Raw genomic sequence first — 26,863 nt, forward strand, 5'->3', positions numbered from 1 at the left:
TCCCAATCTGTGGGCGCCACAAGACGAGTGTCATTTCTGAATCCAAACAGTGAGATCCGTGTCAGGAAAGAGAGAACACATTACACCTTGGCTGAACTCTGTTTTTTTTCTCTCCAAGTAGACAAAGTTTACAGCAGGGTATGTCTGGATAAATAAAAACAGCTCGCAAATAGCAGCCACACTTTGCCCGGCTCTGTGTGGTATTTGCTCTGTCGTTGTGTAATCATTAACTCGTGTGATAACCTTTTACAACACAGAAAAAAAGGGAGTAATGCCTCCAAATTTACAACATACCAATGTTTTCCTGGAGGAACAGCTTTTGAATCAATTCGTCTATCCCAAATCAGCAAAAAAGAAAAAAAATTGGTGTTGCTTTTAGAGTGAGGGTATCATGACACCCACGTCTTTCAGTCATTGCTTCTGCTGCCCTTTGTATGCTGGTGCTATTAATGTGTGTGAGGTCAGGTGTGTTAGGCGGGGTAAGGGTGAACTCACTTGATAAAGCAGCGCGCTCCTTCAAAGGTAAATCCTTCTTCCCATCCAGTGGGTAGGTCTGCGACGAGAAAAAAGACACTGAGTCAAACTATTTGATCAAGAAGAGTGACAAAATCACAAAACTCTAAAAAGCATTATGGTATGACATTTCTGTCAAAACCATTTCAATGACAGCTATTTAAAAAGCTGACCAAAGGTTTTCTGAGAAAACTGTAAGAATGTGGGGTTTTTTTTTTTTTTTTTTTGGGGGGGGGGGGGGGGGGGGGGGGGCTGTTAGCTGCTTCAATTGATACAAATGCCTTCAAACATGAATCACGTGTCACTACAAGATCATATCTTTATATGTTAAATATGAAAATATTCAAGGAAATATTTCTTTAAACGTGATAGAATTTTTAAAAATACTTTTACACAAGTCATCGCAACAAAGCTGCCAGGATGAAAAAAAATGTAACTTTTTTGCTAAAAGATAGCTACACACCTTTTAGCATATTTTTCAGAGTATAAGTCATTATTTTTTGCATAGTTTGGCCAGGGGTGTGACTTATACTCCTTTGCAATTTGTTTGTGATTTGAAAAAAATAAAATAAATAGGCTCACGTGTTTGTTATTTTCCCACAAACAACCACAAGAGGACCCTTTTAGGTGTGTGTATCCATTTTTTTCCACTGACAGCAACAGAAGAAGAAGCGCCAGCCTTAGCGGAGTTAGAATTCAGTGGATTTGCTGATTTGAAGTGATATAGACTGTTTAGTTGACTTGTTACCATCAAATGTTGCTGTAATTTATATATATATATATATATATATATATAATTTATAATAACCAGACACTTCTTCCATTCCTGCTTTGCTTTATCAAGCTAAATGCTGTACTGAAGCGTGAATACATTCAGTCGACTATTGTTATCTATTTCATTATTATGATTTGCCTATCAAGATTAAATGTCGGTGCCATATTTTGTCCCAAAAAAATCTTTCCAAAAGTGTTATTCTTCAGTGTGACTTAAACTTGATTTTTTTCTTCTTTATTATACTTTTTTGCATCTGTGACTTTTACTCCTGAGTGACTTATAGTCTAAAAAATACAGTACCGGTAATCTCCTTTTTTTTTTTTTTTTTACTATGTTTGCATTTAGTTTCTTTCAGTTTAGGGAAACTATGCTTACATTTTCCATATGAATTTGACTAAATGCATATAAATCCCACTACAAGAAGTGCTATGTCAAACAAATTCCTTCATCAAGTAATGCAATAACTTGTAGTTGGTTACATTATGAAAACTCCTGGTTTTCACAGCAAGTCTATGAGAAAAATACATGTTGATCTGATTAAAGGTCCATAATACGGTATGCTTTTTTTCAAAAGACATTGTATATTATATGTAACATGCTAGGATGAGCAAAAATGTAGTGAAAAAAGTGGTTTGGCAGCTTGAGTTGTGTTGAGATATTTCAACCACAGAGAGGATGAGGAGAAAAGGTACTCCGCACTGTTGCCACAAAACTAGGAAGAAAGAATTATTTGTCTGATCATTTAATCTGCATCACAATGCTGTCTGTGACCGGAGTCAAGCCAGAGCTGATTATCTTCCACAGCTGGGAAAATACCATGGCATGCCGAAACACTGACTTAGACCAGACTGATAGGGAATATTAGGAAAACAATGGTGATCCAGTGAGTCAGATGGAGAGTTAAAGACCAAATGAAAAATACGCCTCATGAACGGAATTCTGATTTGTAGGATTGTAACTTGGCACCTCATATATTCGGAATAAATTACAGTTTGCCTTAATTCTTTAAGAGAAAATGAAATGTGAGCCATAACTCAACACGTACTGTATAAAGACAAAGCTTTTACATATTCACGGAGAAGGGGGGGCTTCTAACTCCACAATTATTATTAACCACGACTGAATTATTAAGTCCGATCCCTGTTCAGAATCAGATTTCATTTAGATTAAGTTATTATTAAAACATTAACTAGCTGCAGCTCTACTAAAAAAAATGAATCAACCATAGGATCTGATGCTTGCAGCATGAACTCCTGCAGCAGACTGCAGCCATATGCATGGTAAAGCTGCATGATGCCAGCTTCATTCACGGCTGGGGAGCTAATTTTAGAATGAAGTACCTTGTTTTTTAAAGATTTGTGGAGCTCTTTGCAGGGATGCAGAAGCACAATTAGTTCATCTCCTATATGGCAGCTTATCAGCCCACTCAGGCAGTCTGTCTGTCACGCAGGAACTCAATGACAAGGCAGCAAAAGATGCAGGAGAACGACACCTCTGTGGAGTAAATAATAATTATTGTTGTGGTGGAAGTGGGCGGAAGCTGTCGGTTAGTCGTGGGTTCAAACCCCCCGCCTAACGTTGTGCTCATGGGCACAGTGGCTTGAAATGGAAGGAACTCCTCCTGACTTGTGATACACTGCGTCAACTTCAAAGAGCCGGCCGTGAGGGGGGCTCACTTTTCACAACACGCGTTTCCAGCCCTCCCGGCGCGGGAAAGACGTGCGTTTGCGCAGAAAAAGTTGGGAGAACGGCGCGCGGACGTGAGTACCTGGAGTTTTCCGGTGCCCGGTGACGACCGCCTCGCCGCTCTCGGGATGCAGCCAGGTTGTACTCTTCGCCTCTTCGCTGTTGAGAGAGGGGGAAAAAAAGCCGCGTGAGACTGAGACACGAAAAACTAAAGCGGCCACTTTGCTCGTCGTCTTGCCCACCCCCTCCCAGGACAGATATATTTACTTGAGGAAAAAGACGCGTCCGTCCCGAGTAACCCCATAACTCCAGGAAGACGGGAGAGCAGAAATCCACTCGGGCTGCAGCTCCGCCGCCATGTCTGGCACTAATGTATGACAACCGCGTCGCTCCGCTCGCGCCGACAGCGCGTACACGGAAACCTTGGCAACGGCGGGTGTCTGGGAGGAGGGCAGGAGCAGCCCCTAGTGTACGACAGTCAGGCAGGTAGAAACACCTATGGCGACCTCAAAAGTTGCTTTTTCTGCCACCAATTCCACGCAGTTTTCCATTGCAGTAGTTGACCAGGTAAAGCATCCAAACAAAGTACTTACGTAAGGAAAAAAAGTTAAGAAATACAGTCATCCAAATATTTACTCAAAATAGGTGAGGAAAGTAAATATGACAAACGATTTAGATTTATTGTCGATTTTTTTTAATCTACCAAATAAAGTAAAAGATATTTCAATAAATTGTTTGGATTTATTGTAAAAGAAAATCTACTTACAGTTATTTTAGCAACAGTAGGGCTTTAAAAAATGTGTTTTAAAACATGTTCTTGCAACATTTTTCTGATGAGCGAGGATTAAAAATGGATTTTGTAGTATTTCTTTATTCAAATCGTTGTGAATCAGGGGCAGATTAAAATGCAGTTGGATAAAGCTTGTAGTTGTGACATAGGAGCTACAAGCAACAGGCTCCGTGCTCTGCTCCATTCTGATGCCTCTATTGATAAACAAATAGATCTATATATGTCTTTGTTTTCCTCGTCTGAGCAGTCATCTGGCTCAAAACTGTACGGCTGGATAGCTCCAACGTTGCTCGCCTTTTTTGTTTCACCTGTAATGATAGATTAAGATAAGAGGGGGTGTAAGTTAGCGGGAGAGAGTGTGTAAACAAAGGGATCATGGGAAATGTGGGCAGGCTTACTTCCGCCAACAGTCCTGCCACAACTCAGGGGAATTTCTAATGAACTCCTTTTGCCCTGCATACACTATATGTCCTAGAAAACAACATAGTTTTTATTTTATTTTTTTGCCTTAAAACAGCATAAAAGACCACTGGGAGCACGTTAAAAGAAAGATCAGAAGATGATTGGAGTGGGACTTCAACTGATGTGTTGGAGAAAAAGACATACACGTAAGTTTTGTTTCTTTTTTATTTTTTGCTACTATGCCACATTTTTAAGTTTTCAAGTTTTGACGGATACAAAAAAACAGATTTAAAAAAACTGGCATCTGATCCCTAAACATATGTTTTCCTCTTTTGGACTGTAGAAATGTGAATATTGACAGATATATACATATGTAAATATAAATACAGTGTGATGTATCAATAAATAATTATGAATATAGATCGTGTGGGGATGCACTTGGGTGTGTTAGGGAATAAGATTTAAATGTAACCAAACGTGCGTTCATACATGCCAAATGTGTGTTGGATGTTTCCAATATTACTTTTTGTATGTTTATATTTATCTATATGTTGAGATATATGTGTATATCGGTGTCTGACACTAAATGTGTTGTCATTAGAGAGAGAACAGGACTATTAAAGTGAATGGACTGGGTGTACATGGGGACTAGAATTTACTCCGTTTTTATGTCTTTATTTTTTTTCTTTCTTGTTTCCAACTTTCTGTTGAAATTATATGTCAGAAATAACGTATTATCCTTATATTATAATTGGAGATATAATGTAAAGTCCCTTCTGACTTCAAGGTATTTATGATCCTTCTTTTTATGTTGTTTTAGCCCCCACCCCTCCACATACACATGCTGTCACTTCTTTACAAGCACTGTGTTGTCCTGGATCCTCAGAGTAAATAGTACAAATGTTATAACCACAAAATGTAAGAGATGCTGCTTAAGTCAAGTATGTTTAAAAAATAATTAAACTTCAATAAAAAAAAAAAATCACAGAATAATGATAAGAATATAAAAAAATGCTGTAATCTCTTAGGAGTACATTTTTGTACACCAAAAGTTACTGAACAAAATGTAACAGAAAACATGTAACGAAACACCTCAGTTCATAACAAAGAAATATAGAAACAAGAAATGGATTATTCTGCAAGAAGGCCCCCAGGGTATTATTGATCTGCTGGGCTCCAAAAGCCCTTTTTCACTTTAAACATTAAAAAAAAGAATCTCCAAAGGAGATCTAAACACATGGGGCCAGAGACAGTTCTTTCAGTTCTCTCTGGAGACAAAGGTTTGATCATATAATTGCAGGAAGTGGGGGCTACACAGTGGTGTGGTGGTTGGACCATTGTCTCGCAGCAAGGAGGTCTTGGTTTGCATCACTTACTGCATCCCCTTCTGTAAGGATGCATGGTCTCTTGGTGCGTGTAAAGGTTCCCTCCGGGCACTCAAAGCCCAAAAACACAGTTCAAAGGTTGGCTGGTCATTTTAAATCACCCCTGTGATTATGTGGTACTTTGTCTGTACTGGTCTTTGAAAACTGCGATAGGGTTCACCAGTCAATTTAACTTTGTATAGGATAAAGTAGGTGTAGATGGTGGATGGTGGTGCCTTAAAAGCACATCTTGTGCTCTTTTCCATTTTAGTGATCAGAAAATGAACATAGCAGTCATTTGTAATGACAAAATGCTACACAGTTAGCTTTCGTGTTGGTTGAACGTTCAACCTGAGGACAAAGAGTTCCCCAGCAAATCACTGCTTTCTAACTCTGCATTCAGGTTTTCTGAGTCTCCACCTGCTGTTGTGGCCCACTGAAACTGCAGCATCAGCCTTTCACAGCATTACAAAAGCAAGTTACTGAACACCACTGTGCCCAGTGTGTTGTTAAACCCTCCTCCATTGTTTGGCTTCAGGCGAGCTTTCGGCAACACTGGGAAGCAGGCATATCTTCCAGTTGCCGGGTCATCTGTTTGGTGAGCAAATGTGAAGGAAGTGGAAGGCGTTAGGCACCGGCGCCTGACCTGAATGAGCATCAAATAAGAGCCTATTTGTTTTCTACTTACCTGGAGCAAAAACGACATACTAAGAAGCTGCTTTTTTCCCCCCAATCACATCAAAATAAAATTCTCTACTCAGGAACGTTCTGAGCGTAATCCTCCAAAGTAATCAAATAGGGAGGAGCCAAGAAGTAGATTTTTTTTAATAGATGACCTTAAAAAATCCTTTAACTGCTCAGTTGTTTTTTTATCACATTACTCTCTCTCTAGAAATCTGAATGAAATCCATTCAGCTGGAATTGACTGGTTTTCTTCTCTAAAACCTACCTGTGTGCTTGTATACCCGTGGGATTTGGTGGGGAGTTTGCGCATGGGAGTCTTGGGTGTTTACTTCCATGGTTCTCAGCCAAAAATTCGCTCAGAGGTCCTACTTTGTTTCCACTCGGAACTGAAAAGTGAAACCTTCTGCACAAGAAGTCTCTCTTTCTGTTGGATTTTTTTAAAAATGACAGACCAGCCTCATGCTTAACATTAAGGGCATTGCTTCAAAAGTTCCAGAAAATAGCATATTTTACAGGTCATGGGGTGGAATTTTACAGCTGCCCCAGTCAACGCTGAGGAGTGCTCGGCATTCTCGATTTAAAGCCTGACAGTATTGACATAGCTGAACACACTGAGGGTCCACAGCTCTTCGTCTGGTAGCAGCAGACATTACTTAACTGCAGCCTACAGTTGCCAGGGTGAAGGATGCTGCGTTGAGCGTTGCTTATCTTCTGCACTCAAACAACCTAAAACCATTAAGCCGAAGTGAGGGCCTTAAAAGAAAATGTATTTCAACAAAACAGCTGAGAAACAGCACAAAAAAAGCCACTCATAAGCCCAATTTTAGTTTGGGTTAAGCTACAGACACACAAGTGATGCACGTGTTTAGCCAACAGTGTTCACACTTGACAAGCAGGGATGAGCTTCTTCTTCTTTTGCCACTGTTCACTAGCACATGTTAAACGCCTACAGTTGGAGGAGCCTTGGTGCGTAATGTTAAAGTGGTGCAGATCTCTTGAATCTTGCTCCAGGCCATTTCATTCATAGCTCTATCCCGATATATGAAAGACTTGATGTCATATCATTGTGGCCGGGCACAAACCACAGTTATAAATGTTTTTCTTCATGATCAGTTTTCAAACAGTTGGCACTTCTGTGAACTAGGAGGGACGCAATCCACACGTCACTACCAAATCCCGGTCTCTGATTGGTCAGAGGTTGATCTAGTTTAACTTTCAACGCGCGTTCAATGGCTGCATGTTGTATGTAGAGCTAGAAAACGGTTGTAGAAACTTGCACAGCTATGCGTGAACGCAAGAGTTTTGAATGTGGAAGCCGGAAACGGATATTTACATAATAAACTTTACATAAACTTTTTGAGGGAAGTGGCTGGTTGAACCCGCATTGCCAAGGGCGGTGTGAACTTAGATCCACACAAACATTTATCCTAAAGGAGACTCAGGTTTGGCTTCATAAATGTAAGAGAAGGTCTGTTTACTCAGGCTGGTTTGTGTGGTTGACATTGTGTAATACCTTCTTACATAATTACTCCATGCTCAGCAAAGCAATGGTTTTCAGTGTCAGTCTCCTGCCCTGGGGCTTGCGTCTTCACCAAGCAGCTGTTTGAGGCTTTTGTTCTGGTGCCAGGACAGGAGTAGTCTTGTGTCTATTGATAAGGAGCATTGCCCACCATCTGTGCGGAGCTCACATTGATTAAGATCACAAGTTTTCGCGGTTGGAGCCATCTCTCGGCATCAGCAGCATGTTTTCAAGAACTAATCAATAATAATCTGTCAGGGGATTTATTATACTTTCACTAAAACTGTAAAGGTGGAAATGTAGGCTGAATTTTAACCACAAACTGCTATATTATTTTAAGCCCATCCACGTAAATCAGGTCAAGAGACAAATGTAGGCATATCATATAGCTTCCAATTCACTGGAACTATAGAATAAGGTCTGAAGACTTCAAAATGTTATGGAAAAAAGCTCCCCAAGGGAGTTATGGTTCATCTCTGAATCATTAAGTGTCTAACCCAAACCTTCAATCAAATGTTAGTCACAGGCTGACACAAACTCAGCCCACAAACAGGTCTCTGTTCACCACAGGGATGATATCACTCACTAATGATTATTGCATGCTTGGGTGCCGTCTAGTTTGTTTTCCCCTCCAAATCCTATGATATTTACATGAATGATGAATGTAATTTAAACTAAACAAACTAACTCTAAGTTTTTGTAATGAGAACTTCTTGTAAATGAATTTTCTGCAGTAGTGAAAAGTTTCTTTCTCCCAAGCCAAGAGTCTTTTTTCCCCCTTCTATGTAAGAAAAAAAAATCTGCACACATGAATTACACTTATTCTGTGAGAACTGAAAAGGCTGACTGTGATTCTTCCTGTGGTTTTGCAGAATGTGGTCTGGAAACAGCAGAACTAGGGGAAAATACGCAACAACTTAAAAGTTCCACTCCGATCATCTTTGGAGCTATTTGAAAGTCTTCCCAGTGGTATTTTAATTATGATTGGGCAGTTTTTAGCCAAAATCAAAACACCTGTATTGTTTTCTAGGACATAGTTACTGCAGAGCAGCAGTAGTTCGCCTCTGACTTGTTAGTAGGACCGTCGATGCTTGACACCCAACGCCCTTCCCCTCCCTGTTACTGAGAGCTGTTGACACGCTCTTTTGCTAACTTACACCCCCAATTTAACATTACCTGTGCAACAAAAATGGCGAGCAATATCTGAGCTATCCAGCTGTACAGTTTTGAGCCAGTTGCCAGCTAAGACGAGGTAAATGAAGACGTATGTGGATCTAGTCATCATAATTGATCAGAGCAGGGAGCTTGTGGCCTGCCCAGTGTATTTTCTATGGGTGTTTTCAGACTGGACACATTTGGTTTGCTTAAAACAAACAAACGCAACAAATTTTCAGTCTGAATACACCCAAGCAAACCTTGGTCTGGGACCAGGAACCACTCTCGGACCAATCTTTGGAGGTGGTCTCGGTTCGTCTCCAATCGGACTGAGCTTTAGGTCGCTCTGAGATTCCTAAGTCTGAATAAAATTCGTCCTCTGAGCGGAACAGCTGAACCAAAATGGCCACCATAGCCGACGTAAACGTAGTAGGAATGAAGCATCACATGGGCCACAGACAAATATAAAGCAACCATTGGGATGTTATCAAAGAGAAAAAAGAAAACTGTTTACTTGTTGGAACGTTTATTTTAAAGCTGCTGAAAACACTTTTAACACGCTCACCGTTTTCCCAACAATCTATGTGTCATAAAAACTTAGCAGCGTATCTTCATACCCGACTTCTTCTCATCAGTGCAGTTGATAGCATCCTCTGACTTAAAGCACACACGGCACGTCTCCTTGCCACTAAACGCATTGCAACATGTTTCCTATGAGGTTCCATTTGTGCCAAAAATCTGTTTTTGTGTCCACTGTCTATGTCTTTGGTCGTCTCACTTTGTCGTCAGGACTTAGCAACCGTTGCTACTGTCGATAGCTACTGTCGATAGCTACTGTCGTTAGCTACTGTCGATAGCTATTGTCGTTAGCTACTGTCGTTAGCTACGGTGTTTGCTACTGTCGTTAGCTACGACGTTTCCCCGTGTTTTGTCGTTAAATGTTCTCGTTTTTCAAATTTTGCCAAAGTCGTCAGAAAAGTCCTTTGTAAGGCCGGTAAATTTTTTCCTGTACTACCACGGAACGAAAAAGAAATGTTTATCAAAGCAGACGTCAGGGTTAACCATGACAACACGTTTTTAAGTTGAACTTTATTTTGATATTCCCTCAAACGCGTATTGCCAGAAAGGGGGGGGGGGGGGGGGGGCATGCATACAACGCTTGAAACGAAAACAAAGTGGCGCATTACCGCCACCACCTGATCTGGAGGCGAACTACTTCTATTTAACGCGGAGAATGACACATAATAAATATGAACATTTTACGAAGACTATTTATGAATGTGCTGTGTTCTGATCATGAAAAACGTGGTTGATTTATTAATAATAAAATTACAAACACATTGGTGTTGATTTAATGTATTTGTTCAGAAATAAACCCTCAAGTCATTAGTCCATGGCAATATTTATTTTTTTGCCGCTGAACGATTTACGGGGGCCTTGCAAGGAGGCCTTTAAAATATCTTTGATGAGTTACCTTCTCAAATTTTTGTGGGTCGAGTCACTAATTATGAATATAACAGTCGAAAACTGACTGGTTTTTGAGCTTTTCTTTTTAATCTATTTATGTGACCATGAGATGGCGCACTCGGGACCACATAAGGCTCTTATTAGCCCGTCTGATCCTCGTTTATCCATCAGATTTGTAACAACATATTTTATAAAGATCAGTCATTTTTCAAAATAATTTGAAATAACAGTTTCATCACAAGATTAAATTAAAGCCATACTCTAAATAACTTTAAACGGGAACGTGAAACCGTTGTACGCTGCACCCCCCCCCCCCCCCCTTTCTGGCAGTGCGCGTTTGCAGGATTGTCAATAAAGGTTTTTTTTTTTTTTAAAGTGTTTTGTTCCGTGATAATACGGGAAACAATTTATCGACCGTACAAAAGACTTCTCTGACGACCTTTGCAAAATTTGACATACAGCAAGATCTAAGGACACGACATGGTGAAAGAACGCAGCAAACGACACTAGCAACGGTTGCTAAGGATCTTCCTGACGACACGTGAAACGACGTAGCAGACGACATTAGCAACGGTTGCTAAGGATCTTCCTGACGACATGGTGAGACGACGTAGCAAACGACACTAGCAACGGTTGCTAAGGATCTTCCTGACGCCGTAGTTAGACGACATGGGATAAGGACAATGACAAAGATAAGGTTTAAGGATAAAGCAAGCATATACATCACAAAGTTAATACAAAGTAATAATCAAAGAATCATGGACATGCAGAAGATATTGCTTAGTAATACATAGACATGAACCAATGTAAAATGAACTCGTTCAATAGACATAGACAATGAGCCCAAAGCATAGACAGTGGACGCAAAAACACGATCAGTAGACATAGACAATGGACCAAAGACATAACAGTAGACGCAAAAACACATTTTGATATTTTTGGCACAAATGGAACCTCATAGTTTCCGCCGTACCAAAGTTACAAGTATAAAGTGTTGTTCCTTGTAAAGCGCAGCACGTCCATCTTTTGCTTGTTGTTTTGTCCGGCCCTCATAGCTCCTGGCCAATGACTGGTGATCTTTAGTCACATGGTTTTGTTTACAAGCTTACAAGCTTGCAACAGAATGGGCCGCTTGATGCCCCTCTGAATACAGACCAAATGCAAGGTTCAGGACTCGATCCGGAACAAATGAAGCAGACTTGATCCGGAACAAAGAATTTTTCCAGTCTGAATGAACCCCAAGTAACAAATATGTTTTTTTTTTAAACAACATTTTATCATCTGCTCCTGATTAACGATTTGAATGAAGGAAAACTCTGAAGATGTCCTCCATCATCAGCAAAATGACACAAGAACATGTTAAAAACACCAAAAAAAACAGTTTTCATTGGTCTGCGTCTTTCAGTTTTACATCTAAGAAGTCTCTAATAAAACGTAGTTATCATAAATATACTTAAATATTAATTACATTATAGCGTTACTAGTATAGATGGACCTAAATGAACATAAACTTAATAAAAGCAGCACGTTATTCTTTCTTTTATGATTCTATAGACTAATAAAAATACACTAATGCCTCCATGAATACAGGATTTGTGTTGATCACAGATGGTACCATTACTCTAAATACCCTGCTGTGTCATTTAAGTAATGGAGCATATTTTAGTTAAGATGAAAACCTACTTTGCATTGATCAGGAACTTAGCTCCACTTTGCAGGAATGCATAAATAACCTGACATGGGTGTGATTCCTCAGCATGCACTGCTCATTAACCCCCATCAGATGTGCTGACTTCAGTGTGTCTGATGTGCAGAACCTCCTGGTTTCATCTTCATGAGTGCATGTCTGTACCTTCTCCCTGCAGTGTATTTATGCCTAAGTAGCAGATTATAGATTGGGTTGATGGAGGACTACTTTAGGCCAGAGTGCTGCTGTAAATTGGTGTTTTAAAGACATTATTATATTGCTCTAGGGGTAAGAACGAAGCTGCATTTAAATGTCTGAGGTGATGTATGGTGTTAATTTAGGAAAATATGACAGAAGCTTTTCTGATGTGCCACTTGCACAGCATAGAATGCGGCTTGCAGTAGTTGAGATAAGCTCTGTGCTGTCCTCCCTTGGTGACGTGCATATCCTGTGTCTGATGGGAAAGCAGAGCTCTGGGATGAACAGGTCATGAGTCTCTTCTCAGGGCAGCAGGAATCATGTTAGTGTCTCTGAGAAGGGCCTCGTTCCTGCAAAAACTCTTAAAAGAGCAGTAAGAGCTCCTAAAGAACAAAACATTCCCTAAGGACTGCAGTCCTTGAGAGAGAAACTTTTAACTTAAACACAGTTGTTGTTCTTCAGCTAGGGACAAGGCTTTGTGCCCCCAAAATAAACTTCTTGTACAAAAAAAAAAGTATTTTTTCAAAATGATAATAAAAAGAAGTACCGTATGTATTTTTGCACTATAAGGCTCTGTTAAATATTTAATAAAAAACAAAGAAACTACAATGTTTCTTATAATCCAGAGTTCCTTATGTATGGATTCATTCCGATTGATATCACATAAACTTGAAAACAGACAATCGATCATACCCAGGAAAATCCTACAGTGCAGAAAATACGGTAGGTCACAAGTCTTGACGAGTCAGTAAATTACGTATATTTGAACGTCATTGAGTTTTCTGTCCTCTTGATGTGACCTGGCCTCCAAATGATTCAAGGAAGAAGGTGGAAGCATTTCATCTGCTGTTGTCTTTGTCATCCGGTTATATTTATGCATGAACATCTGCTCCACTTTGGGCTATTTTCAGCCTAGAGTTCTTATAATTCAAGGTCAGGCTGAATCTGCAACTGTCACGAAACCATTCTCGTGATCAGAACGTCACGACTGCTTCAGTGACTTCCTTATTTGCTTTGCATGAGCGGCTATTTTGTTAATATTAGTTTCTTTCTGAGGAATGTCTTGATTTGTGCTTACCATGCAAACAGGAAGTCATTGTGAAATCCTGAACTCTTGCATTTAGTAACTGAATTCTTTGGTCTGCTAAAAACATTTCCTCAATGGTGATTCTTGTGTTGGTTCACTTGATTGGGATTTTTGAGAAAATACTTTTAATGTGAAATTCTGTCAAAAAAACTACTCTGTGGTATTTTTTTAAAGTAAGGGTTGTCCCTTGGTAAATAAAAAAAAACAACTAAGTTTTTTTCCTTTTGAGAGTTGCAGTTCCTAATGGTCTGTCATTTTCTTTGTAGCAACCAAGGACTAAGCTTTTTTAGGAGTTTTTTTTTTTTTTTTTTTGCTTTTGGAGAGCTCACACTATTTCTTTCATTATGTTCTCAAAGAGCTGTGAATTCCAAGATAACCATCAGGAATGGATACATTTCATTTTCTGAGGATGCCAAACAAGAATTGTTGACTTTCTTAAGCAAAGCATCTTGAGAATGAGCAGTATCTTCCATCATCAGCTGAAATTCTTTTTTTGTGACTCCTTTGTTGTCGTTATGCATTGATGTGTGATCGGGCTCGTCAAATGCTCTGCCTAAACATGAAGAAAAAAAAGCCAAACGAACACTTAGTACAATTCTTTGTTGCTTTCAAATTTCTAAAATTCAAAGAACTACAATCATTCCAGTTCTCACCTGTCAAGGAGCAATCTTTATAGACCTACACCAGTAGTGAATGGAAGGGGAAAATATATCTAAATTGTTAACATGTATCTTTATTTTAAAGGACAATGGATGGTCAACATGGTTACATTCATGCAACTTCAAATTGTTTTTGTCGTGTCGTCTCCGTACAAGTGTTAACATGTACTCAATAAAACTGGTTTAAGGGATGCAAGCTCTATTTTGATGTCAAATGTACAATAGTAAAAGGAAGCTAAAAAAATGAACTTATTTCTAATAAGGTTGTTTTGAAAAGTACTTTTACCTACAACTTTTTTTGTAAATTTGAGCTATTTTAAGGTGAAGGCAATACCTTGTTTGCACAACTAGTGGCCATTTGGTAAATTGATCTGGCTTCACTTCATTTTTAACCCTTATCCTAGGCACTTTAACATTGGGAGTTGGGTCATCTAGACCCACTAGACAGTGCTCTGAACCTTTTTTCTTCAATGATTTGTGATCTTCACTGGTGTCCATGGATTACATGAAATCTTTCCACCTTTTTCCAACTTTGTCATGGTAGGGAGAACACGTCAATGTAAGGGTGGGGTCATCTAAGATAGCACAAGGGCTAAACCTGTCTTTTAAAGTGGCATTGCACAGCAGTGAGCAGATTTTCCCATCTCTTAGATGGGCGTGATCACAACTTTCACCCAGCTGCTTCTCTTGTTTGAAAGCGGAGTGCTTTGTCATGCTTTTGTTGTGCTGATCAGCTGTTGGAGAATCTAATTGGGAGAATGGGAAATGAAGTTTTCGGTTTATCTGACATCCAAATACATTCAAATAAAAACCAATTAAAACCATACTCAGCCAGATGTAAATATTGTTTGAATTTTTCTTTAGCAGGTATACTGTTGCAGAGTTTTGTTTACCCCTTTGTTTTTAAGGTGCTTTCATTAGTCACTGGGCCAGTCAAGCAATCAAGAAATGCTGCAAAGTTTAATACATTTTTTTGGTCTGATTTGCGTAACTATTGTCACTCCTAGAATTACTGTAACTCTTCTACCGTTATGTTATTTAATTGCACAAACGATCAAACAGTTATGGTAATTCAGAGAGCGTGTGTTATTTCCTCACCGCCAACGACAGTTCTGGTGTTAAAAGGGTTAAAAAAAGAACTAATCCATCTCAAACCTCATGTGTCAGCTTCTCGTTTGGGGGGCAGTATTTTTTAAACAAACACTAACCAGGAAGGCAAAAAAAAAGAACAAAATGTATTGTTCTGAAAGCCATCCTCACAACAACACATTTTCTGATGAGATATTTTGTAGCCTATGTTTATTTTGTTTTGTTATTTATTTGTTTCCTTTACTTTAACTCTTTGATCTGCGGAACCACAACATGGTTCACTTGCAAGCCTGTCAAAACCCCTATTTCCAGGTGGACCAGATTTAGGCAGAGTTCAGGTGAACTGGAACACTTTGCCAAACAAAACAGACCATCCAAGGAACAAAATTATTGAGCAGGCAAAAAATTCCGGTGTGAAAGAGATTTAAGAGATGATATGCGGCACAAGAAACCATTCTTCCTTTATTCTGAACAGAGAAACAATTCAAAATGTGATAAAAAAAAAAAAAAAACAGCCCGACGGCCAAACTCACTTTGGAGAGAAAATATCACTTTAATTCTGGTCCTAACGTGCTTGTTGTTAGGATTTCTATTTTAAATTGAGTACTTTGAAAATTGCTGAAATATTCTTGCTCACACCACAGTCTTGTTCTGTAGAACATCCCCATCAAACTGTGTCCAACTGCAACTAAGCAACACTTTCTCTGGTGGGCTTCACAGCTTGTGGATGCAGATCAACCACCTACCGCAGACAGAGCTGCGTCTCCCACACAAAACAACAACAAGAAAAGCTCAAATACATTTTTTCATGTGTCAACTAACACCGACTTTTTACAGCATTTTGCAAAGGAGACGAAGAAACTTTTCTTTCCTGCAAAAAGGTGCGTCGAAATAAAAGGTCTGTCTAGTTTTGACGAAAATGATTTTAATCCTAATGTAGAAAAAAGTGAATTATCATAAAAGCCATTATCTTTTGTTTACTGAGCGCAAAATCGACATTGTTCTAGATATATCTGTCCTCAGAGAACTTATTAGGGTGGTAGTTAGCAGTTCTTACAAAGCAAACACAACGGGGACTGTAAGTCATTCTCCATGAGACGTATATGAAATCCCCCTCAAAGTTTCATCGCATAGCTTCAAAGGAAAACCTAACAAAGATAAAAGACTCAGAGGAAATTTAATTTAGCTTCACATACTTAATTTATTTTCCAGCATCCGTTTCAAACACTCCATTTCTGTGTCGTTCCATTCAAATCTGATAAAAATATCCAGTATTTCACACCGTTTCAAATCTCCTCTGCCTCTGTTATGTCTGTGGAATGAAGTCAAGCCCCCATCTCCTGCTCTGCCCAACTTTATGCTTCAGTTATAATACCTGTTCCTTCTTGCTGGTTTATTATTTCTGTTCAGGTAGTGGGGTTCCTTAAGGTGACGAATGGGCCTTTTTCCCTTAATGGCTGAGTTTCCTGGTAGTGGAATATTCCATCAATGAGCTGAAGAAGAGTCACGACTGAATGTAGGTAAGCCATGTGGCAAGATGACAAGTGTCAGCAACCACGAAAAAGCTGGGACAGCAAATTGGTCCTGAATCGATGAGTGGGAGGACTCCGGGAAATCTGAGCTCATTTCCTCCCTGGTTAAGGTCCAGTAAACACAAGGGCTGTACATCAACACTCAGGCCTTTACTGCACATCACACGGCTGTAAAGGAGGGTTTACATGCACTTAGTGTGATGAAAAAAAAATAAAAATAGTTGAGGCAAAGGTAGGAGAGATGGCAGAATTTCAATCCCTAATTCTTGTGCTTGACAGTGCCGCAGCGTCCACGCGTCTACGTCACAATCTAAATTTGCCGATCTGTTGGAAGGATTGCAGGACACAGCTGAGTCCTGCAGAGAGGCTGTGTCTGGGCCACTGAACATTTCCACTGTGCTGAGCACCACTGGGCAATGGCCATCTGCTTTTTGTAGCTCAGTGCTCAGGCAAAGCTACAAGAAAAGAAAAGAGTTTCCTGTGGCAGCTCTCCTAATCAATCAGGAGTCAGTATTGATTCTTCAATAATCTCCAGCATAGTCACACTTCTGGCCTCCTCCAGCAAGAACAGGAACACAGGATTTTGCTTTGGCTTCATGGAGTTTCTCCATAAAGAAAACAAAAACAACTGCAGCCCGTTTTCACTTTTTGAGTTACCACATCAGCATACTGTACCACACACAAGATAAACAAATAGACCTCACGCAGCTGAAGCCGAACACAATCTCATCTTTTCTGTCCAGCTGGACTTGTTATCACCTGCGACGGACAGTTTTTCCCATGCTGCTCTCTTTACTGTCCAGCTGTAAACCTCCTCTCACTCACAGCGGGCCGACAATTAATCAGTGCTTTGTTGGCTGGATGGCTCTCATTCACTGTAGCTGCTGTGCTCAGCAAAAAGGTAAAACAAAAAAGGAGCAAAGAATCTGTTTGAGACTACGCTAACATGGATGGAACCAGAAGTGATCTCTGACAGAAGCCTTTTTTTGAATGGAATTTTGACGCAATTTCATGTAGAGTGGAAGGCAGAGCCACACACACAGTCACCATATTGACATCACATTAGAAAGTACTTTTCTCATCACTAAACTTGTTTCTTATCTTTCCAAACTTATATTACATCTCCTTACCCATTCTCTTTATTCCTCTATCAAAAGGTGAAAAGTACATGTCTGAATCATTTTTAATAGTGAAAAAATAGGAATTCTTTTTCAACTACTGTATGTTTTTGATGATGAAACACAACTGTAATGACACCTCACATATTATAATATAATTATGCATTAAATTATGTGATTCAAACAAGGCAGAAAGGTCTGAAAACTAAAATAAAAGACATATTAGATCAGAATATAAAGTCAAAAGAACTAAAGCTGAAGAGAGCTGAGCAGAGGAACTATATACCGGAAGGCATAACTGGGTGAAAACACTGTGATAGTATATAACCAAACCCAAGGAAATACAGACAAAAAATACAGGAAGAACATAAATAAAAACGGATATTTTACTAAATGAGCATAAAAACATTCAAACACAGACACGCACACACCCACACACACACACACACACAGACAGAAACCCTTACAAAATGAAAACACAAAAAAGTCTAACTTCCCTGTTGTAGAAGTGTCAAGACAAAACTTTTTGCATGACACTATATTGCATGCGTCCAGAGACAGAAGCGCAAACTTGTACAGAATTGGAGCCAAAAGGGACTCTGATAATTGCATTTATAACTAAGTACCAAGCAATTAATTTTGCAGCAAAGTACACAACTTGATTTCCAATTAACAGATGATTACAGCAGTGAAAAGCAAGTAATGGGTTCCCTTGTTTATTTAGTGAGCCATGGTGAACAAGATCACAGGATTCACCCCCGTGCCAGACAGTGATGATATCCTGTCCTCTAAAAGGAAACAAAGTTTGTTTGGCAATTATGAAAAGTTAAATAAGACTGCTAGGACATATCTTTGTAAGAATAATAGACAGGGCTAAAGAGGACCGAATATTTTTTTATACTGTGTCGTGTGAAGAATTAGATTATGGTATGTGCCATATTTGGGCCTTTTTTAGAGCACAGGGAATGCAGTGCACAGTAGCACAGCAACACAGCAAGGCAAGACAGCTGAATTCCCTGGACGACGGCCAATTCCCTGCAGGTACACGGCAGTTACTTTAGGTTGTGGTGGTAAAAACCAAGATACTACTAGGTGTAATAAATGAGAGTAACCCTCTGGAAATCTCATCTTTGATGCTAAGATTTGTTTGAATATGAGAAAGCAGGGGGGACATTTTAGAAGCTGCAGAGGCATATTTTATCTTGGCTGCACTAAGATTTGTTTTGCATACTTCTGCTCCAACTGCTAAGCTGTGAGTTATCTGATGAGCAACATAAAACTTTGCTTGGCATATCTTTTCTGCTACTGTGGTAACTCACACCAGAGAACCAGGCATCTGTTAAATACTGTGTTCTTTTAGTTGGACTTGGAAAGTATTCATTTCCCCACTTTTCCTTTATCAGTAAAACTGTTTTTTAAGACTCTTCTGGCTTTGACACATGTTGCAAATCAATTGATTATGTTAACAATTATTGGTTTAGTTACTTTACTGCAGACACATTTAAACATTCATTAACAACAGTTTTAGTGTCAAAATAAAATACTTTTTTTCCAATTGTTTTTGAGTTTTTCTTGTTTGTCTTTACTTTGCAATTACTTTCAATGCATTAATCCATTGCTCAAAGAATTAATAGATTTTCAGCATAATCAGCCCTGATCTGCAAAGGTTGACTGTGTCCCAAGTTTTCATATTTTTTTCATGGTTACATCTATGTAAATAAATCACTCAACTGTGCTTAAAGGTTTTTGACGGCAGACAAATGGCTTCCTTATGAAACCATCCTCCAGTGATTTTTTGGGGAACTACACCATTTGGCAGTTTGCTTTGTACCTACAAAAACACTTGTGGGTTTTCAGTCATTTAAGATCTTACAGAACAAAAAAGTAGGATTAGCAAAAAAATTGTACCATCTTTAGCTCACAATCTATAAAAAAAAAAGTATTCAATGAGAAAGATATCTAGAAAATATGACACATGTTTGAAAGAGCTGCTTCCCAGTTATAATTCAAATATAAAGTCATGTTTTTTTTTCTTCCACTTAGAAATTGCTAAAAATCCTCTGTAAAGGTATTTAAATACATTGAGATCCTTTAAACTGTCTCAAAGGTTTGTTTACTTTGAGTATTTACCCTTTGATAACTAACAGAAGGCGGTTCTGGAGGTTAGCACTTTTGCCTAATTATACAATTGGAATTGTGGTTAAAAATCTCTTTCATGGAGAAATGACATGGTTTTTCCTGACTGTGTTTTGTTCGCAACATGGCTTCATTTCATAACATTTCAATTTAAAAGAAATTAAGGAAAAAGGAAACCATTTGAAAATATTTAGGATCATTATAAGGCAAGAACAGAGGGACAACTAGTTTGACTTACCTAAACCCATTAAACAACGGCAGATAATTTTTAGAAACAGACTGATAATATGAACTACACACATTTAATATCCTTTTAGAGTTATTACGAGATGCCATTTAGAGTCTTCTCTGGACTGCATTGTGGATCATTAGTGGAGGCGAGCTAGAAAATTATGTTTCCATCTCTGTTTGATCTTTAAAGGTCCAGAAATACAAATAAAAGAACATGCAGCCCACTGCAACAGTACAGAGGACTGGAGAATGGGCTCCATAATCACGAGATGAGTGTGTTTTCAACACTTATCAGAGGAAAATCCTATTTTTTCATCACTTTCTGACATACTGATCCTGCCTCATTCGGTTGCTTGTCAAAAAGCAGCTTTTATGAAGCATCATCTGAAAAACTGCATCACACAACCAGCTTTGCTAAATAAACCCTTCTTGTTTTGGGAACAATCCAATCCAAGCAGAAACCACGATTTATTCACCAGAACACCATGCAGCCCAATGGTGCATTCTCGCTGTGTTTCGATATTTCAATCTATTCCATTTGAATTGTTCAAGACTCATTTATCAAGGCCTTCAAGTAGGACAGGATTTAGCATTTCTTACCTTTCCAGGTGAAGCTAACATGTTCATTTGTTTGGTATTTCTCACAAAAAAGCAAGATTTGGTACATTATTTGTTGTATTTAATTGTCCTGCGCTATATGAATTGTCCTAGGAGGTGCGCTGTGCCTTTTATTCATGCATGATGCTTTGAGACTCCTCATGACAGAACAGGAGGAAGCAGAGAGCGGAAACTGACTGATAGCAACAGCAGACAAGTGAGTTTTGGTTCTGCTCATTTTGGATTCTTTTGACAGGCTGTCAGTGAACATAAACGCTCAGTGTCTACATGTGACACCTTTTTATTCTGATTTCAATACATTTTTTTTCAGGGAACTCAGAAGGTGGTGAGTTGGGCTTGTCAAAAATAAGGGCACAGCATGAGTGAGGAGGAGTTATGCGAAATTTACTCAGGTAATGTTCTCTAATTCTGTCAAGTCTCAATGATATTTACCTTTAAACGTGCAGCACTTTTTTTTCTTTGTGGGATCTAAAGCTTACACACGGAATCAGTGGTCTAGCATTAAAGTATTTGCCTTGACATTAAGAATTTGTGGTTCTAAATTCTTAGTCTAGTCATACCAAAAACTCTAGAATTAGGACAGGATGCCTTTTCTGTTTGATGATCAGCATCAAGGGTTGGAATGGGCATTAAAGCCCCAAACTTTTCCAGAGCGTTGATGTGATTGTGAATCACTGCTAATAATAACCAGTCTAACTGAGATGCCTCATCTTATTGGTTAACTATATTGATATGAGTTCAAAGGAACTATGCTTAGCGTTGGCTAAGCCCCCACCCTCTATTCCCAGTTTGATGCAAAAATAGGAAGTATAAAATGTTGAGGTTCCACCATTATTTGTATATGAGAACTGGATTGAATGACCAATGCTGTTATGACCTATTACTCAGTCATTAGTCTTGTCAGGATAACCATTCTTGCTCTACTACATTTTTAATGTTTTTGCTAATCCTTTTTTTTTTCATACATTTTTTTCTGTATTGCAAGTCCTTCAGGTTATAAACTGACCAATCAGATGCCTCAATAACAGTATGTGGTGTCTTCTGGGCCCACATTGAATGTTCAAAATGTTGATTGACTGATTTTCCAAGCCCGCTTTCAAGTGAACTTCCAACAAGCTCACTTGTTTAAACCTCACTCACTCTTTAAACCTTTTCTGAAAAAGCCCAGTTTAGATCCTAGCAACTTGGGCAACTATAGACCAATATCAAACCTCCCCTTTATTTCTAAAATCCTAGAAAGAGTTGTAGTTAGGCAGCTTCACTGCCACGTACAGGACAATAGCCACTTTGAAGACTTTCAGTCGGGGTTTAGACCTCACCACAGCATGGAAACTGCCCTAGTTAGTCTCTAATGACTTGTTATTGGCCTCAGAAAAGGGACTACTTTCTATCTCGGTCCTGTTAGACCTCAGTCCAGCCTTTGAGACTATCGACCACCGTATTTTACTCCAAAGGTTAGAGCATGACATCAGGATCAGAGGATCTGCCCTCCAGTGGTTTAAATCCTATTGATCCGATAAGTATCAGTTCGTTAATGTAAATGGACAGTCTCTCATTGCACTCGAGTTAACTATGGAGTACCACAGGGCTCAGTTTTAGGACCCATCCTATTTATGCTTTTATACTACCCGTATCAGGAAACACAGCATTAATTTTCATTGTTATGCCGACGATACGCAGTTGTATTTATCCATGAAACCTGACCAGAATGACAATATAGAGAAACTAAATGCCTGAATCAGAGACATCAAGACCTGATTGACAATTAATTACCTCCTCTTGAACCCAGAAAAAACTGAGGTCATGATACTAGGTCCTAAAAATCTCAGAGATGCTCAGATTGTCTCCCTGGATGGCATAAGTATAGCCTCCAATTCCACAGTTAGAAACCTTGGGGTTTTATTTGACCAGGATTTATTATTTAAGGCTCACATATCTCAGGCGTGTAGAACTGCCTTTTTTCACCTGCGGAATATAGCAAAGATCAGAAATGTACTTTCTAAGAGGGATGCTGAAAAACTCATCCATGCATTAGTTACGTTGAGACTGAATTACTGGAACTCTTTGTTAGCAGCGTGTCCTAAGAGTTCCTTAAGAAGTCTCCAGCTTGTTCAGAACGCAGCAGCTAGATTGTTAGCAGAAGAGATCCCATCACTCCTGTGTTAGTTTCACTTAGTTGGCTCCCAGTTGATTCCAGAATCAAGTTCAAAATCCTCCTGTTACCTATAAGGTCTTACATGGAATGGCCCCATCCTATATCAAAGACCTCATAGTCCCTTACCATCCAAATAGAACACTTCGCTCCCAAAATGCAGGACTGCCTGTGGTTCCTAGAATTAGTAAAAGTACCGTTGGAGGTAGAGCCTTTAGTTATCACCAAGCCCCTGTTTTATGGAATAAGCTCCCAGCTTATGTAAGAGAGGCAGACACAGTTTCTAAATTCAAAGTTATACTGAAAACATTCCTCTTTGGACAGGCTTATTGTCAGACTAGCTAGTATTCTGAGATTATTTAACTTAATGTTTATGTGTTTAAATTAAACTTAATCACAATAATAATTCGTTGTTAGAAGGCTGCTAGAAGTTTGAAGCTGGGATAACTATGGTGCACTGGGGTTCTGTCCTCTTTTCTCATCTACTTCTACTCTCCTTGTCTTCTCTATTATTGATTATTATCCATCATTTAGTTCTCCATGCCTTTGTTTGGTGCGGTGCGACTCATGTATTGTCCCTCTTTTCCCACTCCCCAGTGCTTCCAGATTCCAGTTGGCTCATCCGTGCTCCTGTACCGGACCGTTTACCTCGTCTCTGGCTCGCCTCTACTACTGCTCCTACACCTGGCTGTGGATCCTGTCTCCGGCTCAACTCGCGCCCCCGGCTGTCCCCCAACTCCGTCTGGATGAAACTCGTCTGCTGGACTTTAAATATGTAGTTGTAGAGTTAGATAAGTTAGTTCTTCTCTAAGAGTTCTGGTACATCACCTGTGCGTCCTGGGGGAGGATCCCTCCTTCATGTGGGCATCCCTGAGGTTTCTTCATTTTTTCCGGAGTCCGTATTTTTTTAGGAGTTTTTCCTTACCGCGAAAGGGGGTCTAAGGGGGACCCGCCTGTTGCTTCAAACCTTAATTTGTCCTGATTAAGTACTATTTTTGGAATATTGTTGAGTTGGACGGAGCAAACTGTTCTGTCCCACTTCCACTGTACAGAATTAAGTGGATGACATCATATTATCCATCCAATGAGTATATGTGACTCAATGCTCAAAGACAATGGTGGGGAAAGTAATGAACTGTTATGTAGCTTCAAGTAAAAGGATTCCAGCTTTTTAAAATCTGTGTTAACATAAACATACAAGTGATTCACTGAGAACAGTAGATTTTCAAAATAAACATCTGTTTTGGTTTGCTGTGAACTCTATATTTGGATTGGAATAAGAATATAGCTTAAAAAATCAGCATAGGCCCCTTTTAAAAAGATCTTAAAGCTGTCATTAATGTTATAGCATTTGCTATTTTAAGTTACAATCTGCATTTTGTCAAAACATTTACAATACATTGAGCTTTGGATGGAATGATGCTTTTTGGCACTGGTTTTATGTTTGATTTTCCTTTAGCATATACAACTTTATTAAAAAGAATATCACACATGACAAAATTTACAAAGTTGACAAACAGAAGATCATAAACTTTGAAAAATCAGGCAGAATGGGGTTACTATAAAGAAATGGCAAATGACTGATGATCTTTGATATTCTCCGTGGACTTTAATGAGGGTTCAGTAACCAGCTGTAGGAAGGAGGAAACTATATGAACCACGATGGAGGGTTAAACTGTCCAATTTTCCCTGTCATATAAACGCCCTTTTCTCAAATTACTTCTTGGCAGCCAGTGAGGTTAACAGACACCAATTAATCTCCAACCATCATTATGGGGTAAGTTGGCTCCGAAAATGGTTGGGAAAGCACACAGAGACAGGAAAAGGACATGTTTTGTGCAGGGGGATCACAGACTCATTGGCTGGAGCCATCTGGCATTAGACAGTCAGCAAAAGTTTAACAATTGTGGCATAATCCAATCAAATAACCGCAATTAATGTCAAGCTCCTTTGCATCAACTATGTGTTACATTTAACAAGCAATGAGAGGAAAATATTTGTATATTTTCAAAATATTTTGAAATCTGGTGCGAGATAGAAGACAGACTATTACAGGCGAAACTCTGCAGAAACTCTGCACTGACTCCACCGTTTTTTTCAGAACGAGGAAATGCTGTCAGTTTTGTCAAACAAGCTGTTCAGTCTGGGTGAGCTGGGTGGGGCTGCCCTGTTCTTACATGTCGGTTTGCTTCTGGACAGATGAATTATAACCATTACATATTTTCTAGGGATAAATCGCGATGAGAACCAGTGTATTGATTCCGGGATAAATAATTAACAAACATTACTGCTTCTCGAATGAGTTAACCCTCTTAGTCAACTGCTGGCTTTGCATGACAACAACTCCACCATTAGAAAGTACTAAATTGAATGTTTCCACATCACATATGCTGCATTAAGATGCTGCTCTCCAACAGATGGTCATTTGTTCTGGGACACTGCAATATCTTTGAAACAAAATTGCAAGAATACCAAGTAGATATGAATTTGATTCATTTTCTGATAACATTTATGTCAATGGGGAGACAGGACGCAACGCATTCTGTCACACTACTGCAAAACTTTATACAAGTTATTAGTAACAAATATACAAGTCAAATTGTTAGTTAATTTTTTTAGATTATCTTGTATTGATTTTCATTAAGAACAACATGCACTTGTTATTCAAAATCTGCTTATAAACACAAGATCCACTCCGATAAAAATCATGGGAGGTGAAGACAGCACAGATGATTGTGGGAGCCAAGCTCCCAGACCTGGACGCTGTCTATAAAGACTGTGTACAGAGAAGAGCACGGGCCATCAGCATGGACAGTAGCCATCCTGGACATTCCCTGTTTGTGCAGCTGCAATCGGGCAAGAGGTACCGGTTTTTAAAAACAAGGACAAATAGACTGAGACGCAGCTTCTTCCCCAGAGCTGTAGTCTCCATCACCCCCCCCCCCCCCCCGCTTTCCATCTCCCCACTGACTTAAATCTTATTCATCACAGACACCCCTCAGTACAACACAGTACTATATGTGCAATAAAGCTGTTTATTTATCACGACATTCTTATTTAAAACTTCTAAACGATTTTTACTGATTTTTTATATTCTTATATTGTTTTTTATTTATTCTTTGATGTTTACTTCTTTTTGACTGAGTGCCAACAGAATTTCGCTGTAGAAATACACTGACAATAAAAATCTTTGAATATATAAAGAAAATCAAGATTCAAATTGTATTTCTGAGTATTTCTTTATACAAACGATTGTGAATCAGAAGCAGGAGGAATAATGTCGTTTGAAAAAGTTTGTAATTGTTCAGTATAATCGACAATCAACAGGCCACAAGCTACCTGCTCTACTCCATGCTGATGGACCCACTTGTAGACAAATAGATACATGTTTTCCCAGTCTGAGCTGGCATCTGGCTCAAAACTGTATGGCCGGATGGCTGCAACATTGCTTGGCATTTTTGTTGTATCAGTAATGTTAGGTTGGGGTTGTTAGGGGGTGTGAACTAGCGGGAGAGTGTGTACACTAAGGGATGATGGGAAATGGAAGTGGCGTACTCTACACCAACAGTCCCGCCCACAACTCAGAGGCAAATATCTGATTAACTCCTGACTCTCTGCAGACTCTCTGGTTTGGTTTTCTTTGGTTCACAGTTTGAGCGACTATGACACAGCATACCTCCAAACATCACAAAGCCTTTTTTGGAACTAAAAAGTCTCCATAGCCTGGTGTTAGGGGAATAAACAAATATCCGAGTCACTCTAAAAGCTGTGTGCTGCAGACAAACCTGAAAATATTGTGCCCCCTTGATAACCGGGCAGATGCACACAAAATGCAGCTACATGAAATACAAACAAATCTGGGGTGTTTTTCATTTTAAGCAAAAAGCAGAAGAAGCAGAATTTTGAGCTCCTGAACAACGCTGCATTCAAGAAAAGAAAAAACACATCACCAAATCTATTTAAGTAGGAGATGCATTAAGCAAGAGTGGAAATGTGGATGA

At 39.2% G+C, this 26,863-nt stretch overlaps 1 protein-coding gene and 1 long non-coding RNA gene across 12 annotated transcripts in view; one reads left to right on the forward strand and one right to left on the reverse strand.

Moving 5' to 3' along the window:
• Positions 1–3,357, reverse strand: part of plekha5 (pleckstrin homology domain containing A5) — a 99,921-nt gene extending 96,564 nt beyond the window's left edge. For all 10 annotated transcript variants that reach the window (XM_020703921.2, XM_020703919.2, XM_020703916.2 and 7 more), the window contains exons 1-3: positions 3,242–3,357; positions 3,057–3,133; positions 496–553 (exon numbers count right to left, since the gene is read on the reverse strand). In XM_020703921.2, the coding sequence (XP_020559580.1) occupies positions 496–553; positions 3,057–3,133; positions 3,242–3,333 (227 nt within the window). In that variant the 5' untranslated portion in view covers positions 3,334–3,357. The remainder of the gene's footprint in view (positions 1–495; positions 554–3,056; positions 3,134–3,241) is intronic.
• A 16-nt stretch (positions 3,358–3,373) lies between these two features.
• On the forward strand, positions 3,374–23,694 carry LOC105354204. 2 transcript variants are annotated; one of them, XR_002290396.1, is made up of 5 exons: positions 3,374–3,460; positions 4,282–4,372; positions 20,804–20,906; positions 21,021–21,102; positions 23,460–23,694. It is a non-coding gene; the product is annotated as an uncharacterized LOC105354204 (long non-coding RNA). The 2 variants fall into 2 exon arrangements; XR_002873402.1 differs by lacking the exons at positions 3,374–3,460; positions 4,282–4,372 and having other exon boundaries at positions 14,526–20,906.
• The last annotated feature ends 3,169 nt before the right edge of the window (positions 23,695–26,863 follow it).

This window comes from Oryzias latipes, chromosome 6, assembly GCF_002234675.1.
Source record: "Oryzias latipes chromosome 6, ASM223467v1".
Classification (NCBI taxonomy): Eukaryota; Metazoa; Chordata; class Actinopteri; order Beloniformes; family Adrianichthyidae; genus Oryzias; species Oryzias latipes.